The sequence below is a fragment of the Hemicordylus capensis genome, chromosome 5, assembly GCF_027244095.1.
Source record: "Hemicordylus capensis ecotype Gifberg chromosome 5, rHemCap1.1.pri, whole genome shotgun sequence".
In the NCBI taxonomy this organism is placed as follows: domain Eukaryota; kingdom Metazoa; phylum Chordata; class Lepidosauria; order Squamata; family Cordylidae; genus Hemicordylus; species Hemicordylus capensis.
Genome location: NC_069661.1, coordinates 173,520,001 through 173,538,693, shown reverse-complemented (window position 1 = coordinate 173,538,693; position 18,693 = coordinate 173,520,001). Strand labels below are relative to the sequence as shown.

At 41.7% G+C, this 18,693-nt stretch overlaps 1 protein-coding gene across 5 annotated transcripts in view; it reads left to right on the top strand.

Moving 5' to 3' along the window:
- Positions 1–18,693, top strand: part of MDFIC (MyoD family inhibitor domain containing) — an 81,028-nt gene that overhangs the window by 46,214 nt on the left and 16,121 nt on the right. For all 5 annotated transcript variants that reach the window (XM_053257226.1, XM_053257228.1, XM_053257227.1 and 2 more), the window contains one exon: positions 18,257–18,523. In XM_053257226.1, coding sequence (XP_053113201.1) covers positions 18,257–18,523 — 267 coding nt within the window. The remainder of the gene's footprint in view (positions 1–18,256; positions 18,524–18,693) is intronic.

The window sequence follows — 18,693 nt, the reverse complement described above, 5'->3', positions numbered from 1 at the left end:
TATAATTGTGATGATCATGGCGTACAGCTCATGAGAACCCCAAATCCACAATCCCAGAAAATTAGAATATTACATGAAACCAATAAAACAAGGATTGTAAATAGAACAATATCGGACCTCTGAAAAGTATAAGCATGCATATGTATTCAGTACTTGGTTTGGGCCCCTTTTGCAGCAATTACTGCCTCAATGCGGCGTGGCATGGATGCTATCAGCCTGTGGCACTGCTGAAGTGTTATGGAAGACCAGGATGCTTCAATAGCGGCCTTCAGCTCTTCTGCATTGTTTGGTCTCATGTCTCTCATCCTTCTCTTGGCAATGCCCCATAGATTCTCTATGGGGTTCAGGTCAGGCGAGTTTGCTGGCCAATCAAGCACAGTAATCCCATGGTCATTGAACCAGGTTTTGGTACTTTTGGCAGTGTGGGCAGGTGCCAAGTCCTGCTGGAAAATGAAGTCAGCATCCCCATACAGCTCGTCTGTGGAAGGAAGCATGAAGTGCTCCAAAATCTCCTGATAGACGGCTGCGTTGACCCTGGACTTAATGAAGCACGGTGGACCAACACCAGCAGATGACATGGCTCCCCAAATCAACACAGACTGTGGAAACTTCACACTGGACTTCAAGCATCTTCCATTGTGTGCCTCTCCATTCTTCCTCCAGACTCTGGATCCTTGGTTTCCAAATGAGATGCAAAAGTTGCTCTCATCAGAAAAGAGGACTTTGGACCACTGAGCAACAGACCAGTTCTTTTTTTCTTGAGCCCAGGTAAGACGCTTCTGACGTTGTTTGTTGTTCAGGAGTGGCTTGACAAGAGGAATACGATATTTGAAGCCCATGTCCAGGATCCGTCTGTGTGTGGTGGCTCTTGATGCACTAACTCCAGCCTCAGTCCACTCTTTGTGAAAGTCCCCAACACTTTTGAATGGCCTTTTCCTGACAATCCTCTCCAGGCTGCGGTCATCCCTGCTGCTTGTGCACCTTTTTCTTCCACACTTTTCCCTTCCACATAACTTTCTATTGATGTGCTTTGATACAGCATTTTGGGAACATCCAACTTCTTTTGCAATTACCTTTTGAGGCTTTCCCTCCTTATGGAGGGTGTCAATGATGGTTTTCTGCACAACTGTCAAGTCAGCAGTCTTTCCCATGATTGTGATTCCTAATGAACCAAACTGAGAGACCATTTAAAGGCTCAGGAACCCTTTGCAGGTGTTATGGATTGATTAGCTGATTGGAGTGGGACACCTGGAGCCTAGACTGTTGAACCTTTTCACAATATTCTAATTTTCTGGGATTGTGGATTTGGGGTTCTCATAAGCTGTATGCCATGATCATCACAATTATAACAAATTAAGGCTTGACTTATCTCGCTTTGCATGTAATGCGTCTATCTCATATATCAGTTTCACCTTTTAATTTGCATTACTGAAATTAATGAACTTTTGCACGATATTCTAATTTTTCGAGTTTCACCTGTATGGCTGGGATTTTTATTCTGAACATCTACCATTCAAATTCTCCTCTTTAGCCGCAAACATGCCTAGTGACCTATCTCTCTGCCAGCTTTCTCTATTTTTTCCATCTATCAGATGAACCTCCCAAAGCAATTTATGTTGAAGCATTAATAAAATCCTATACAGTAACCAACAAAAAGTCTCTCAGGAAATAAATGTTTACATTTGGCACTCTTAAACCACATCATCTGATAGCTGGGAATATCTGCTGTTCCTCCAAGAACAAAATGGTCCTCTGTGGTGGTGGCTGGGGAAGGAAAGGACCACTTCAGCTAGAACCTGGTGTGGGGGGTGGGCTGGAAAGTGGTGGCTCCCCAGGCTCTTCTGTCTCTTTTCTCCTCCTCTCAGAGCAAATGGTCCAGGTATCTATGTGTTGGCAGTTGGGGAAGGCAATGGACCACCTCAGCTGGAATCTGATACAATAAAGTATAGGTCTACTCTGTATGGTGGTTAGGATTTCTGAGATAATGTACATGGTGCTTTTGACACTCAAAAAGCACTATATAAAGGCTTAAATAACGACTATTAATAGGATAATTTTCCTATGCTTGGTAAACCTTTGTTCTTGTATTCTGTAATTAGCTTTGTCAAATCTTTTAATAGAAAATGTTACTTTCACTCATAAAAAAGACATAAGCTAATTATTCATATATTCATATTTTATTTCAGAAAAAAACGATTTCCAACCTTCTTGAACATAACAGATTAAAATATTTAAATCAAGCTCAAAATAATTCATTTGGATTAAGGCTATTATAAGCTATTTTGTTTGTTTTTTTGTGAGTAAATATAGGAGTTATAATAGTCGTGTGCAGTTGGTTGAGAACTAAATATTGCCATATGCATTTCACAGTCTTTATTGGCATTTATTCATAGGTAAAAATATGTTTTTATATACTCAATGAAATGTATTTTGTCTGCACACACACACACACACACACCCCTACCTACCTGCCTGCCTACAATCCACAAAATGTATTCAAGCAAAGCGTTTTTGTCAGCTAGAAATCGCAGTGAGTTTGAAATATTAACGGATGTGCATAATCACTATGTTCCAAGTCTCCAAAATCTTAGTAATAAATACATGTTAAAATACTGAAAGAATTTTATGCTATCGAGTAACCTCACAATTAAATTACTGTGTAAAGTTGGTTAAGTAACACAAAAGTTATTATATTAAGGTGTGCTTTATGAAGAGACCAGTGACAGTGCTGCAGTGAAACATGCTAATAGATTATATGCTGTAGCAATATATTGCCTTTTTATTGCTTTTCTACAGCAGCAGATTCATGTATAGTTATTACTGGCTACATTATCTGCTAGTTTTCTATCAAAAGTGATTCATTCTATTGAATCATTAATCCAATACTTATCATTCTTGGTAAAAATTCACTAGTATTAACACTGTATAAAACATTGACCTAAATCCTACTGATTTTGCTATATCTCGAGAACATTTTAACCAAGGAAGCAGAATATTTCTTAGGATATTTCAGACTATTCATTGTAGATATTCAAGAAGGCAAGATTCTATGAGGTGTGTGTGTGTGTGTGTTGGTGACCAATGCCATCATGAATTTAAGATGCTGAATGTTCATAAATTTAGTATTGGAAATATTGATGTGTATTGCATTAGTTACTGAATAACAAGAATAAAATTTTACTCATACATAGTATAAAATGGAGTCTTTTGTAGTAGCACATGGTCTGTTCAGAATGATATAACAGACACTCAGTGTTCATATATCAAACAAAATGCCATCTTTCTGTAGAAAAGAGGTGTCAAAAAGTTTCTTTGTACCTTTAACGCATGTGATTATGTAGTACAAAATGCAGAGTTTGTAAAATTTCTTGAATATACAGGCAAAAAATGAATAATTCAAAACAACTCATAAGTTCTACATTCTATTGTATCTTTTATAACACAGGCAGAAGATAGCATTGTGTTCCCAGTAGAGCTGAATTTGCACAAGTTACACCTCTGAAAATGCCAGATGGTCTATGGTCTACTTTTGAGAGCTGTCACATATGTAAAGATTTGAAAAAAAGAAAGACAGCTGAATGAGAGCAGCGGATCATTAAAGGGAGAGTGAGAGTCCCTGGGTATCGCTGTGTTTTTAAAAAAGCATTGTGTCATTTCCCATATTACTCTTTTTCTTCTTTTTAAAGACATACACAACCTTTTAAAATAAGGTAAAAACATTTCTGTTAAACCAAGTGGTTGTGGCTTAATCTTAAAACTGTCAAATGCTTTTTATTCTTTATACTAGAATGCAGTCATATGGCTCCTAATTGGTTTCAAGTGTATTTTAACCATAAGATTCAAGTCTCCCTAGTGAAAAATTATCAATAAAGTTAAAATAAATTTAAATTGGTATAACTAATTCATGTGGGGGTTTTATTCACTTTTGCTTTGACCTACATATCATATGTGAATACTCTAAAGCCAGTCAGCTTAAAAAGTTGTATGTTAATATAAAAAAGACTGAAATAAGAGTGCTTTGGGAGCAGAATTTATCTTTTGATCCTAGCAAAAATAACAATACTAAAACAAATAACCTTGCATGGCTTGTTTTGTCAGAACTTCATATTGTCCATTAATTAGAAGAACAGATGTGATATTTAAGACAGAAAATGTGATTGTGTGCCATATATTAAAATGTAAACAATTGCAAACCATCATTTCCATGATGCTAGCCGCTAAAGGTTATAACTGTCAGTTCAGTAACTTTGTCATTTAGGCCTACAGAATTCTTCCTATGTTCTTGCCCCTTATTTATTGACAAAGAATGACATTTCTCTCAACAACTGAGTTATAGCTGAACCGTAACAACTTATATCCAAGACTTCCAAGTAATATATCTACTTTCCAGGTTAACTGGGCAAGATGCTTTTACATTCCTGAGATTATTACTACTCTACCCATACCTACATAGGATACAAATGGAACAAGAACAAATTGGTCTTTTATTGGAAGAGGAAATGTTGAGTTCTGTTGTATGTCAGTGATTAAGTTGACTCCAACTACACCTGAAGTACTTATGGAAGAAGTATTCTATAAAAACGATCATATTTTAAGTTATAATAAAATGCTTGGGGATTTCCCTCTTGTTAGTGTATTACTGGTGTATCATAGGAGATGCTTGAATTGAATTTATCTTCTGTGAATGAGTACAGCCTTGGTGTTATATCCTCAGTTCTAAAGTGCAGGCTTAACCAATGACTGCTATTCTTTATGAGTTATCAGCCTTGTGAACAAGTCTACAAAAGAGCATACACTTTTACTTGCCTGACCATCTACATGTACCTAATTAGCCATTTGGCCAGAAAGGGAAGAAAGGAACAAACATTTGTAAAGTTTCCCTTTTCAAGGTATAATATTATGGCTAGATATAGATGGATAGAGGTATAATACTATGAATAGATTCCAGACATCTGGGATTATCTGTCCTGAATCACTCTTGAGCCGTGAATCTTCCTGCTGCCGCCTTGAAGCATTATAACCATGTGTCCTATCCAGCAAAAATATTTTATTGAGTATATGTACTTGATGTTAGGTCAGACTGGGGATTATCTTAGCGTATCATCCACCCCGTTGTCTAATAGACTCTTTGACTGATCTCAAAGAGGTGGCCCCAAGTGATGTTGTAGACTCCCAGAGTGTTGGTTTTGGGGGACCGCAGTATCTGCTTCAGCCCACCCATCAAGTGCAGTCCAAGACTTTTATGGCTGCCATGACTACCATGAGGCTGCCCCAATGTATATTTAACTGTGTGTATTCTGTAGGTAATATGTTTGATTTGATGTTCTGTTGAAGTTGTGCACCTGTGGTTGGAAGAATCTAAGTGACTCTTATAAAGGATCAATCATTACCTGATAAGATTTCAAATCATGGAACTCTGGAGCCTCTGCTGGATGGTCTCACTAAGATGGTCTAGTGTTTCTCAACCTTTTTGGAGTCAAGGACCGCTAAATTCTTCGTGCGGAGGTTCAAGGACCGCTACATTCTTCATGTGCAGTTTCCCAGACCAGCAGTTAGTAAAGGGGTTTCAAGTTTATCTATTAGTACTATACTACAGGCGTGCACAACTCAAATGACCTGGTGGGCCAAAACTGACCGTGACTTGGCTTATGGGTTATTTTAATTATTTTAATTAAAATAAAATAAATTGAATTAAAAATTCTAATAAAATAAATACAATACAATCTGTACAAAATACATAATAATAAAATGCATTGTTCTTTCTTTCCCCTCTGCCAAATCATCACACAGAGCACTTCTAAGGAAAAAAATTAGAGAAGTTTTTCTCTTAATTTTTGATGAGAAGATTATACTTTGATCCTTCACCACACAGGCTTTTATAAGAAGGAAAGAGAGAAGTGAGACAGGGGAAAAAGAGGGAAAGAATAGGGCAGGCTTGGCTTGAGGAAGAGAATGGGGCAGGCTTGGCTTGAGAGAGAGAGAGAGAGAGAGAGGGATGGAAAAAGGAAAAGAGGATGGAGCAGGTTTGAAGGGAGAGAGGGAGAGAAAGAGAAAAAGCTAAAAAAGAAAGAAATGGAAAGAGGATAGGTAGGTTTGGCTTGAGGGAGAGAGAGAAAGTCTCTATAAGCTGTTTAGATCTTGCAGAAGGAGCTAGGTAAAGAGGCATAGAAAAAGCAAAATTGGTTGGGCTCACTGGCCAAGAGCTAAGAGCTTCTCCACTTCCTCCTTTGCCCTTAGTGAATCCATCAAAAACTCTGGCTAACTTATCCATCCAACCACTTACGTATACCTTTATAAAACAAACATACAGAACTCTCCCCCCACCCCCTTATCAGTAAGACCCGATCCGATGAAGGCGAAACGGACAGTTGCAAACTCTTCTGCTCTTCACCTCTCTACCATATCCTGCTCTCCCGATAGCCCAGCGGAGGCGGGTGGGGGGAGCAATTCCCAGTATTCTTCTCCTCCTCCTCCCTGTTTTCCTAAGGAAATCCCTAGGTCACAAACTGGAGCAAGTTCTATTTTTCTGGTGTCTCGGCGGCTGCTGGGATGCTTTTGCCGGGAATCTGCCGGTTTCTTTGGCTTTCCTTTCAAGGTTCCTTTCCCTGAGGCTGGCCTCGAAAAATGGAGATCACGTTGACCCGGCACACTACCCGAACCCCTGTGACAGTAGTGGGAGGGCTGCAAGCAGAACCATCTGCCCCCCCCGCCCCCCACGCCCTGCCTGGCGAAAGAAATGTTTCTCTGGTTTCCAGATTTTGCTGCCTGAATGAAATGGAATCAAGTTATGGGCGGCAATTCTGGGTGGCTTTTTCAGCAATTCTCACAGACCTCTATTCAGCAATCCAAGCCTGCTGTCTATACATGCACAGCTAGCTTACACACATGACACACGCCTTTGATCTGGTTGTTCCCCCATGCCGTTTGAAATAGTTGCCAACTATTCAGCCGGTTTCTGCAGCTCTACTCTTAACAGCGGTTTTAATCTGCAAATGAGAATCCATAGCATGGAGATGAACGTGATGACTGCCAGTTGCTGCAGTACAAGCTTCTGTTAAAGGCACAGCAACTTCGGCCATTGAAGAGTTGGTAACTCTAGCTATACTATGTGTCCGCGATGCAACAGAGAGCTCCATAAAATGTGCATTCTTCGCCTCGAATCATAACACCACCTGATTTAATTCTCACTTGTGAAATTGCAGAGTTGCCACTCCAGTTCTACTGGGGTTAGACGCGGCTGCCAGATGGAGGACGCTAGCATTTCGATGAAGCCAGTTTTCTGAAGCCTCGAAGGACAATTCTAGCAGCTTGAGAGGTTACAGTAACTGCGCAGGCGTGCCTCTCTCAGTTGGGAAGCGGTGCTGGGCCAAATGGCAGGCCACGGCGTCGCTCTGCTTGCTATCTGCTGCCCGCTGCCGCTGGGGTGTGTGTGATTGGAAGAACTACTTCCTCACACACCCCAATAGCTATCTCCTCAGTCGCAAGGCAGCTGGAATGTGAAGAATTTTGGTTACAACACGGAGGTTTTCAGGATTTTGGTTACAACATGGAGGTTTTCAGGGAGGGAGGTTTTCAGGGAGGGAGGTGTTAACTCGTGAAGGCACGGACCGGCACTCAACCTGTCACGGACCGGCACCGGTCCACTGACCGGCGGTTGAGAAACACTGGTCTATACCAGTGGCTGCTGAATTCAGTTGGTCTCCAGTTTACATTTGAGTTTTCAACTAATATGCCAAGCCTTCCTGTTGAAGCCCTGGTTGATCTCTGGAATAGGAAATTGATTTGGGCTGTTGACATGATTGCTTCTCCTGCTCATTGGATCCTGCTCAGCAGCTTATAGACTACTGAGAAGCAATGGAAATGAAGTAATTGGGGTGATGGCTAGAGCCCAAATGGTGGAATAGCCATAGTAATTACGGACACAACACTCGATGGTCTCTTCTATGAAGTAAACTAAAGTTTACTTACATTTTGTTGTAGAAATGTCATGGCGGGTACATTTTAAAAAGTTGCTTACTGCTGTCTGCGGCGTTTATGCACGGATTTGGGAACAGGCCAGAAAAGTGCTTCCATCAATGTGGTGTTTACATGAGATTCTGGGCGGGATTTTTGGCACCCATTTGTGGGGGGAAATGGCGCCTAAATGGCATATGAAATACCCTGCTAGTTTCAAGCTGACAGTTGTGCTAAGAGCAGAACAGATCAGAGCTAGAACTGCAGCCCATGAATCTGAAGTGGATGAATGCTGCATTCGTTGGTGGAAATTAGAATAAGACCACCTGGCAAGTATGTCAGAATCAAAGCGTGCAAGGAGAAGTGGTGTTCCAGCCTGGCCAGCTATGGAGAATAACTTTGAAGAATGGATTAAAGTGGGGGCAGGGGGAGGACTTCCGGTCTCTACTGTGAAAATCCGCCTACAAGCAAAATTAATGGCACAACAAATGGGAATAACTGACTCTAAAGGTGGCCCGTGCTGGTGCTACAGATTTATGAGGTGAAAGAATTTATCTGTGCGCATTAAAACAATGGGACAGCAGCTGCTGACAGACTGGCGGGGTGGGGTGGGGTGGGTGGGAACTGGCATTTTAAAAGCTTGCTGTAAACGCTATTGAGTGGGAGAAATTTGTGCAATCCCAAATAATTATGGACGAAGTTCCACTGGTGTTTGTCCCCTGAATAGGACTGCGAATAAAAAAGGAGAAAAAACAGTTTCCATAGTGACAACCGGAAATAAGAAGATGTATTTCACGTGCATATTAGCCTGCACCATAAACAGTGAGAAACTAAAACCAATGCTAATTTTTTAAACAGAAAACTATCCCGAAAGGCAGTTTTCCTTTAGATGTTGTTTGAGCTAATGAGAAAGGGTGGATGTGCAAAGCCATAATGTTTGAATGGCTTAATGAAATTTGGCAGGGGGGTAGGAGCTTTTTTCCAACCATGTGGCATTTTAATAATGGACTCAATGTGTGTGCATATACTATATTCAGTTAAAAACGAATGCAAAAAGGTATCAACTACACGAGCTGTGATTCCTGGTGGTTTGACCAAAATCTTGCAGCCCTTAGACTTATCCGTGAACAACATACTTTAATGTGAAATTGGGAAAACTGGATGAGCAAAGCCTCCATATATTCACAAATGGCAGGAAAAGCACAAAGCAACCTATGGTGAGGTCGCAAAATGGGTTTTAAAATCATGGAAAGCTGGTAAAAACTTTTCCAGTGATTTCTGGTTTCACAGAAGCTGGAATACACAATCTGAAAATGCTGAAAGCAATGCAACTAACACTTCACAAGAGGACAAAAATGATGAGGATGCAGATGATCTTGAAAAATTAGATGAGACCTTGTTAAACCTTTTTATTTTAGAGAGCAATAATTTGAAGTTCGAAGGTTTTCTTTGAGTACTATTTAGGGTTTATAAGATTATAAAGAAGCCCAGCAGAGAAGTGAGAAGATCATCATCTGCTTCCCTTTCAGTGAGATGCTTCCCCTCGGGGTGAGAGACAGAGTGTGTGCTTTTGGCTCCTTCTGCTACCACCTGCCTGCTTCTCTCTGTGAGACTGCAGCCTGCTGCCTCTGGGTAACATCTGGGGAGTGTGTGCAGGACTAGGGCCAGGGGTGGGTGACTCAGCAGTTCCTGGGGTCAGCTGCCTAGCTCTGGGCTTTATAGGAACGTTGCCTGTGGTGGTGGGCTCATCACCAGTGGGGTTGCCACCGAAGGAGTGACACCAAAGGGGGTCACTCTTTTGGGGGGCCACTTGGGGGGATAATGAGAGCAAGGGCCAGGCTATTTGGCTCAGGACCCTCGTGATGTGTGAAGGTGGGTGGGTATTTTAATTCGGCTTCTGTCTAAAAATCCTGACTGAGTTGAATTTTAATGTGTCTATCTGGAGATGTGGAGACAGGGGTTGTATCCAGTGACTATGGGGCAGCTACCCAGTGGTGGTGGGAAATAGATGAAATAACGTTGACAGGTCAGCAGGCAGGGGAAGGGAAATCAGAAACTTAATTGCTGCTTCCCCTTCTGGCTGTCCTGCCAGTTCTTTGACCTTGGAAAGCAATGCCAACCACCCACAGAACCTCGTCTTGCTCCTTTGTAATGCCTCGTCGGCCCAGAATATATCTGAAATCATTCATGATTTGATTCTGGATGAAGGGGCCAACCTGGTATGTATTACAGAGACTTGGTTGGGAGAGGCTGGTGGCCTGGTCTGGTCCCAACTTCTCCCTCCAGGGTACTCTGTTGAGGAGAAAGGGAGGGGACGTGGGCGGGTCTATAAGAACAATATCTCCTTTGCTAGGATCCCTGTCGAAGTGTCTGACCATATTGAATGTGTGTACCTAAGTTTGGGGGCCAGGGATAGCCTGGAACTTCTGTTGGTATTCCGATTGTTGGGGTTGTGAAGGGGCTAAAGTGCACCCTTTCCCCCTTGAATCAGTACTTGGAACCAACAATTACTCACTGTGACCTTTTAAATGAGGGATTTTTTTTTTGGACAAAATCTTGTATTCGGGCCAACTTAGATACAAACTCCGCAATTGTAACAGAGTCTGCTGCCGAGGTGTCTACAGCTCCCCTTATGTGATGACCCTGGATCAGTTTCAGTTCATGACCCCTGAGGATGTGGACAAGTTGCTTGGAGTTGTGCGGTCTACCACCTGCCCTCTTGATCCTTGCCTGGCATGGCTTATAAAATCTGGCAAAAAAGCTGTTATAGAGGGCCTGGTATCATAAATGCTTCTCTGAGGGAGGGCAGTATGCCTCCTTCTCTTAAGGAGGCAATCATTAGATCACTTCTGAAGAAGCCTGCCTTGGATCCCTCAGAGTTAAGCAATTACAGGCCTGACTCCAATCTTCCATGGCTGGACAAGGTGATTGAGAAGGTGGGTGGCCTCCCAGCTCCAGGCAGTCCTGGAGGAAAGTGATCATCTAGACCCATTTCATCTGGCTTTCGGGAGGGCTATGGGGTGGAGACTGCCTTGGTCATCCTGATGGATGATCTTCAATTGGGAATTGACAGAGGGAGTATGACTCTGTTGGTCCTTCTGGATCTCTTGGTGACTTTCGATACTGTTGACCATAGCATCCTTCTAGAACATCTGAGGGGACTGGGGGTGGAAGGCACTGCTCTGCAATGATTCCACTTCTACTTCACTGGCAGATTCCAGATGGTGTCTCTTGGAGACTGTTGTTCCTCAAAATCTGAACTTTTGTATGGTGACCCTCAGGGCTCCATATTGTCTCTGATATTGTTTAACATCCACATGAAGCTGCTGGGAGAGATTATCAGGAGATTTGGTGTAGGGTGTTATTAGTATGCTGATGACACCCACATCGATTTCTCCATGTCAGCATCATCAGGAGCAGGCATAACATCCCTAAATGCCTGCCTGGAGGCAGTAATGGGCTGCATAACAAACTGAGGCTGAATTCAGATAAGACGGAAGTACCCATTGTGTGGGCTCTGAACTTCGGAGACGATTTTGATTGGCTGGTTCTGGATGGGGTCATGCTCCCCCAGAAGGAACAGGTACACAGTCTGCAGGTGCTTCTGGATCCGAACCTCTCCCTAGTATCCCAGGTTGAGGCAGTGGCCAGAGGTGCTTTTTATTGGCTTCGGCTGATACGCCAGCTGCATCCGTTTCTTGAGATGAACGACCTCAAAACGGTAGTACATATGCTGGTAACCTTTAGGCTGGATTACTGTAATACGCTCTATGTGGGGCTTCTTTTGTATGTAGTCGGGAAACTACTAGTTGGTTCAGAATGCAGCTGCCAGGTTGGTCTCTGGGTCATCTAGGAGAGACAGTATTACTCCTGTGTTGAAAGAACTGCACTGGCTGCCGATAACATTTCCTGGCAAAATACAAGTTGCTGCTTATTGTCTATAAAGCCCTAAACAGCTTAGGCCCTGGGTTTTTAAGAGAATGTCGTCTCCGCCATGAGCCCTACTGCCTGTTAAGATCATCTGGAGAGGTTCATCTGCGGGTGCTGCCAACACACCTGTTGGCTACTCGGGAACGGGCCTTCTCCATTGCAGCCCCTGGACTTTGGAATGTGCTCCCTGTTGAGATAAGAGCCTCCCCATCTCTGACAACTTTTAAAAAGGCACTGACATTCACCCTGGCTTTTAATTAGATCTATGGTTCTTTTTAAAAAAATCCTTCCTTCCTTCCTTCCTTCCTTCCTTCCTTCCTTCCTTCCTTCCTTTCTTCCTTCCTTCCTTCCTTTCTTTCTTTCTTTCAAAATGCTGGGTTTTAAATGTTGTAGATTTTTTAAATATTTTAAATGATTTTAATTGTTAAGTGATTTGATGTTTTAAATTTTAATTGTAAACCACCCAGAGACACAAGTTTTGGGCAGCATAGAAATGTATGTAAGTAAATAAATAAAAACAATTGCTGCAATGTGATGTGTAAATAAATAAATAAATAAAAGGTTTCCTATGAAGTGAAATGGGAAATTACTTCTGCAATGTGATGTGTTAAAATATATATGTTCAGCATCTATGTCTTAATTTCCTTTGTTTGTATTCATTTCCTTTCATTGTGTTAAGAATGACGAAGATATGGGTGACCAGTGATTTATGCTGCAATGCATAGCTGTAGTACAATTTTAGTAGCAGTAAAATTTTAATTGTTCTTCAGCACAGCTGAGAATATAATGTATGATGATGATTCCCTCTAGCTGCGGCGTTTACACCAATGTGGCGTTTTTGCGGGTTTATTTTTTCCAGTCTTTCCCCTTTAGTGCGGTGTTTACGCTGATGTGGCGTTTCTACCAGAAAATATGGTACTCTGCTAGCATTGCATCTGTGCAGTGCTGTTCATTGGAGCTTTTTCTGGCTGTAAATTTTCAAATGCCATCTAGTGAATCTATAGAATCATCTGTAGCCTGCTGTGAAAAGTTTGCTCAACGTTTAGCAGATACATAGCAGTCTCTGCTGTGTCTTGAATACAGCATTTATATTGGAGGTGTGTACTGCAAGTCAGGTTAGCCTCTGTTAATAACATCTGCATGAATAAGTCAGTTAATCCACCTGAGAATGCAGGCAAGAAAAATGGATGATGGTGTATACACTGAAGCCCAGTTCCAACAAAACTTAAATTATTATGGTGGGATGTTTTGTAGACCCAGTGTCTTGGAATTGCCTGTTCTATTCAAGCCACTTTCCTCTCAGGGGGTCACATTCACTGACAGAAGGAAAACAACTGGCCACTGTCTCTCATTGTTTTCAGTGGCACTGGTCTTTTCTAGAGAGTTATTCCCAGAAAGTAGTAGTGGACATTGCTGTTCCATCCTGTGGATTTTGTCTCCTATGCTTTTTAACATTTATTTGAAATTGCTGGAAGAGGTAATGAGAGCATAGGAAAGGCCTTGCTAGATGATATATGTAGCCCAGCATTCTGTTTTTCATAGTGGCTAACCAGATGCCCACAAAGTGTTCTGAAGGTTTTGCTAAAATGTCATTAGTGATGATATATTTCTCATTTCCAGTATGACGTTTTAGGGATCTGTGAGATTCCCTAAACTGGTGTTTGGATCACCTCTGCGTGAAAGGAGACAAGCTGTAACTTAATCCATACAAGACAGAAGTGCTGTTGGTTGAGATATTGCTGATCTGGATGTAGAGATGTATAATTTGACAGGGTTGTAGTTCCCCTGAGTGATCAAGTGTGCCGTCATCTGGGTCCCTGACTGCTCAGATGACACCAGAGGCCAGAAGCACTTTTTACCAAATTAACTGGCTTGTCCATTGCAGCCATATCTAGAGAAAACAGATCAGGCAGTCACACATACTTCAGTTACATCCAGACTGGACAGTTACAAGATCTTAGAAGACAGAGTCAAGATTCAGTCTGATCTGGCAGGTTTGAATATTGTGCCAAAACCAACAATATGAAGTACAGCAGAGACAAATGTGATGTCTTGCATTTAGGTAAGAAAAATCACAAGTACAAGTACAGAATGAGGGAGACCTGGCTTGACAGCAGTACATGTGAAAGGAACTTAGGTGTCTTTATGAGCAACAAGTTGAACTTGCGCCAGCAGTATGATGCAGTTGCTAAAAATGTGAATGCAATCTTAGGCTGAATTAACAGAAGCATAATGTCCAGATCATAAAAATCGTTCCACTCTACTCTGTGCTGGTGAGACCTCAATGTGTCCAGTTCTGGGCACTGCACTTAACGAAGGATGTTGATAAACGGAATGGGTTCAGAGGAAGGCAACAATGATGATGAGGGTGTCTGGAAACCAACTCCTGTGAGGAATGGTGAAGGGGTGGCATATGTTTAGTTTGGGGAAGAGAAGACTAAGGGGAGATATGAGAGCCATATTCAAATATCTGAAAGCTGTTACATGGAAGAAGGAGTGGACTTGCTCTCTGTTGCTCCTGAAGGCAGGAATTTAGGCTAGATGTTAAGAAAAACCTAACTGTAAAAGCTGTTTTAAGTGGATTACTTTGCCTTTTGCAGTGGTGGGCTCTCACACTGAGCAGGGTTAGACAAGAAGGCCTCCGATGTCCTTTCCAGCTCTATTTTATGATTCTATGAATGATTTCTATGCTGAGCTGCCATTAAATCAGATTTGAAAACTGCAGCAGGCGCAAAATATGACTGTCAGAGTGTGCGTTGCTGCTTGACCATCAGAGTACATTATGCCAATTTTGTATCATTTGCACTGGTTGCCTGTTGGTTTCAATTGAAACCGATGTCATTGTTCGTAATGACCTTTTTAAGGCCTTTTAACTGTTTAGGACCAGGTTACCAGATGGCACTGCCTTCAGTCCTATGAACCTGCCTATGCCATTTGATTGGCTCCAGAGGCCCTATTGTATGGCCCACCACAAATGGTTATATGAGTCAAGGGCACTAGAGACAGGTGGCATTTGAAGTCTAATTTCTATTGCTTTTGCTCTTATGTTGCCGCCTTTTCAGTGTGTTTTTGTTGATTGTAGTGTGTTTAAATTTTCTTAATGTGATTTTAAAACTTTCATTAACTTTTACTTTGCTTTGAATATACTGGTAGCTGTATAGACAAGGGGTTTATGAATGACACAAAATGAACTGAATACTCTGACTTCAGGTTAACTACTGTAATGCACTATATTCTGGGGCATACCTTGATGACAGTCCAGAATCACCAGTTGCCCATCTATTGATAACTGTAAGATGCCATGATAATATAAAACTCTTTATTGGCTGCTAGTTTCCCCCCCACCAATTCAGGTATTTTAAACCCCAGTGCTCCAGGCCCTGATCATTTTTAGCATGCATTCACCCGTAAGAGCCCTGCAAGCATTAAGATCTGCTGGTGAAGTCCTGTTTTGTATAGGCAATTGATGATGTTTGGTTTTCTACAGAAAGAAATAGGGGCTGACACCATGAGTTCCAAAGTGTTGGTGCTATGGGGAAATGTGCCGATGTTGCAGATGACTTTCAGGCTAATGCTGTGTGGGCATTTGTGCAGGTGGAGAAGAGTTTTGATATCCACTCTTCCCTTGAAAGTTCTCTGTGCCACACAAAAATATGACCTTGAGGGACTTATTTTTGCATAGCACAGAGCACTTCTTGGGGAAGAGGAGGTCATTGAAAATCCCCACCACCACCATCTTGGCATGATTGCCGTAGCTGTGGTGTTAGAATGCTGCTACAGCAGCACTGGCACTTTCCCCCCTAGTTCCAGATCTGTGAGACTACTATTTACATGGCACTCAAAAGGAAGAGCAACAACTTCTAATTCCATCCTTGGATCACAGAACAAATTTGTATGTGCCTTAACTTTATCTTAAATTACAAATCTCAGGTCGCAGGAAGCCATGGTGCTTAGAAATCTAACCTAGGCTAGGATATTCAAAGATACAGTTATTTATCTTATTTGTCCCAGGTAGTCCTGTTCTAGGTATGTTACCTGTGATCTCAATTTTTGGGTTGGCTCTCAGATCCAAATAAAATTGGTCAAGACTGGTCTTAAACCAAAAGGGACAGGGTGTATGTGTGAGAGAGAGAAATGTTATTTGAGAGAGAAATGTTATTTGCCACAAGGAAATGCAAGACACCTGGGTTTCAACTTCAAAATTACTTTGAAGATTTCAGATTAAACAATAGAAACCTTGGAGCTATGAGGCCAGATGAGATTAAGCAGAGTAGCCTTAACCAAAGCAGGATTCTGAAAATACAGGTTTAAACTTAAGCCACAATATTTGTTTACTTTATTTCTAGATTGTGTTTCAGCTAGCAGTTCAAGACAGTTTACATAAAATTAAGCAGTTAAAACCATTAGAACAACTGTGCTAAAAACTACAATAAGTAAAACAAAAACTGCCGACTGATCAAGGGGGATGATAAGAGCCGAAGTACAGTCACCAACTTTACTAACAGAGAATCAAACTCTAATCCAGTGGTTCCCAAACTGGGAGCCTCCAGATGTTGCTGAACTACAGTTCCCATCATCCCCAGTCACAATGAATTGTAGCTGGGGCTGATGGGAGTTGTAGTTCAACAACATCTGGAGGTTCCCAGTTTGGCAACCACTACTCTAATCTATTCAGCATGCCTAAATAGAAGTCTCACATATTGTGTTCTATATAGTTTTGCTTAAAGCCAAACTAGATGACTTGGAGGATCCGTGAAAGGATCTCTGGAAGCTTCCTTTTTAAAGCTGTGGTCTATATTTTTAAAGTGGGGGCTGCAGCTGCTGAGAAAGCTTGTTCAATGGAGGGGGGGGGAGAGAAAAAGGATAGTGGCCCTGGCCACAGCAAGAGGAGAGAGACGGCATGCCCGGTTACAGCAGAAGGGGAGAAGTGAGAGAGAGAGAGAGAGAGAGCAGTAGCTGCCGCGGGTGGGGAGCGCATGAGTGGCAACAGGAAGAGAGTGAGTGTCTGTGTGGTGGCCACAGCAGCTGAGTGAGAGGGAAAGTGGCAGCAAAAGGAGGAGGGGAGTGAGTGAGTGTGGTGGCCATAGTTGCAGTGGGAGAGAGAGAGTGTGGCAGCAGGAAGGGAGAGAGAAAGAGAATTATGAGCACAGTGGCTGAGCAGACTTGAGTTGGCAGGAGGAGGGGTAGGGAGAGAGAGAGGCAAACCAGGGCTACCACTGGAGTATCCCTATGCTTGCCCTAATGGGGCAAATAGCTTCGGGTAGACAGATATTTTAGACTGGGAAATGATGGAAGGGAAACTGTTTACCCTTCCTCTCATCCCAGTTGTATCAACGTATGTGGAACTATAGTAGAGATGAGGCAACAGTCAGCAACAATAACACAGCAACACAACGGAAAGGTACAGATAGAGGGAATAGCTACTAGGAAGTGCTGCTTGTTACAGCATGGAGTAGGAGCAGGAGGGACTCCGATGTTGAAGCTGACTCCTTAGAGAAAGGACCTTTGTCATATACTTCTGCTTGAGGGTTGAATGAGTGAAAACCCCACTTGAAACACCAGTGTTGCAGGCCAATCCAGTTCATCCACACTGGCAGCTGCTTTACTTACTTACTTACTTACTTAAAGTAAACTTTGGTAAATCCTTTTGGAGATCTCCCAAAGTCATCTAGCTTGACTCTAGATGCATCCCAACTGACTATTGTCTTTGAAGATGGTTTTGAAATAACATTACTGAGAAATGTGACTGCCCTAATTTTGGAAGGAATAGTCATCACACTGACCTTTTATTTTGCTGACTGTGTTGGTTTCCTGTTTTTCTGCAGGCCCAATTTACTGTGCTGGTGTTAATTTGAGTGGTGGGTACCAGCAAGGTTTTCTCTGTGGTATCCCTACATCTGTGGACTTAGCCTCATTGGGAGATTGAACCGTTTCCCCTTCCCAGTTTTAGAGGGGCTTTGATTTTTATTTTTTTAATCAGCACACTTTGAGTGCTGTTTCTGCTGTTTTAAATTGTTGAAGTCTGTTCTTAATGGTGCAACAGTATCACAATCCGTTAAAGTCTTTTGTGATTTTTCTGTAATTATTTTTTTCATGTTGTATACTGCTTTGATTCTATTATAGAAAGTAGACTATAAATACAAATGCAAGATTTTTTGTTTTTAAACTTGTGGTCTTTGAATAAAGAACTTGCTCTGCACAGATGCCAAAATGTTTGTTTTAAGCACCTGTAGCCCACATCTTCAGTATAAATATAATCTCAGTGTTGTATTTAAGATAAGTTGAAAACAGATTAACTGAAAAACAATATTAAGAAAAACACAACAAAACAGCAGTTAACTGTTTTAACTCTTTTCTCTTCTTCTCTTTATAGCACAACCTCAGCGTTTGCCCCAACCAAATGTTTCACTACCCAAAAAGTGTGAGGAAAAGAGTGGCAAAATACAAAATGGCCATGCAGGTCTGAGTAATGGAAGCGGAATTCACAATGGAGTCAAACCTGTAGCAACAGACAGCAGAAAATTTCCATCACCGGTTTCCCAAAAAATGCACAGAAAAATTCAATCCAGCTTGTCTGTCAACAGTGAAAATAGCAAGAAAAGCTCTGCATATTCTCATAAGCCAGGTTCTTCACCTGAAGGTAAGCTGAAAGCTTATCCGAAAACTGAACACAAAATAACCAAAACCTATTCTTACTAATAATTACACTATCAGCGAAAAATAATTGAAGAGCATGAGTTGTGCTCCAGAAGCAAATAGAAATCATTACAATACAGCACAAGTTACTTTCCAAAAGAAAATATTAAGTAT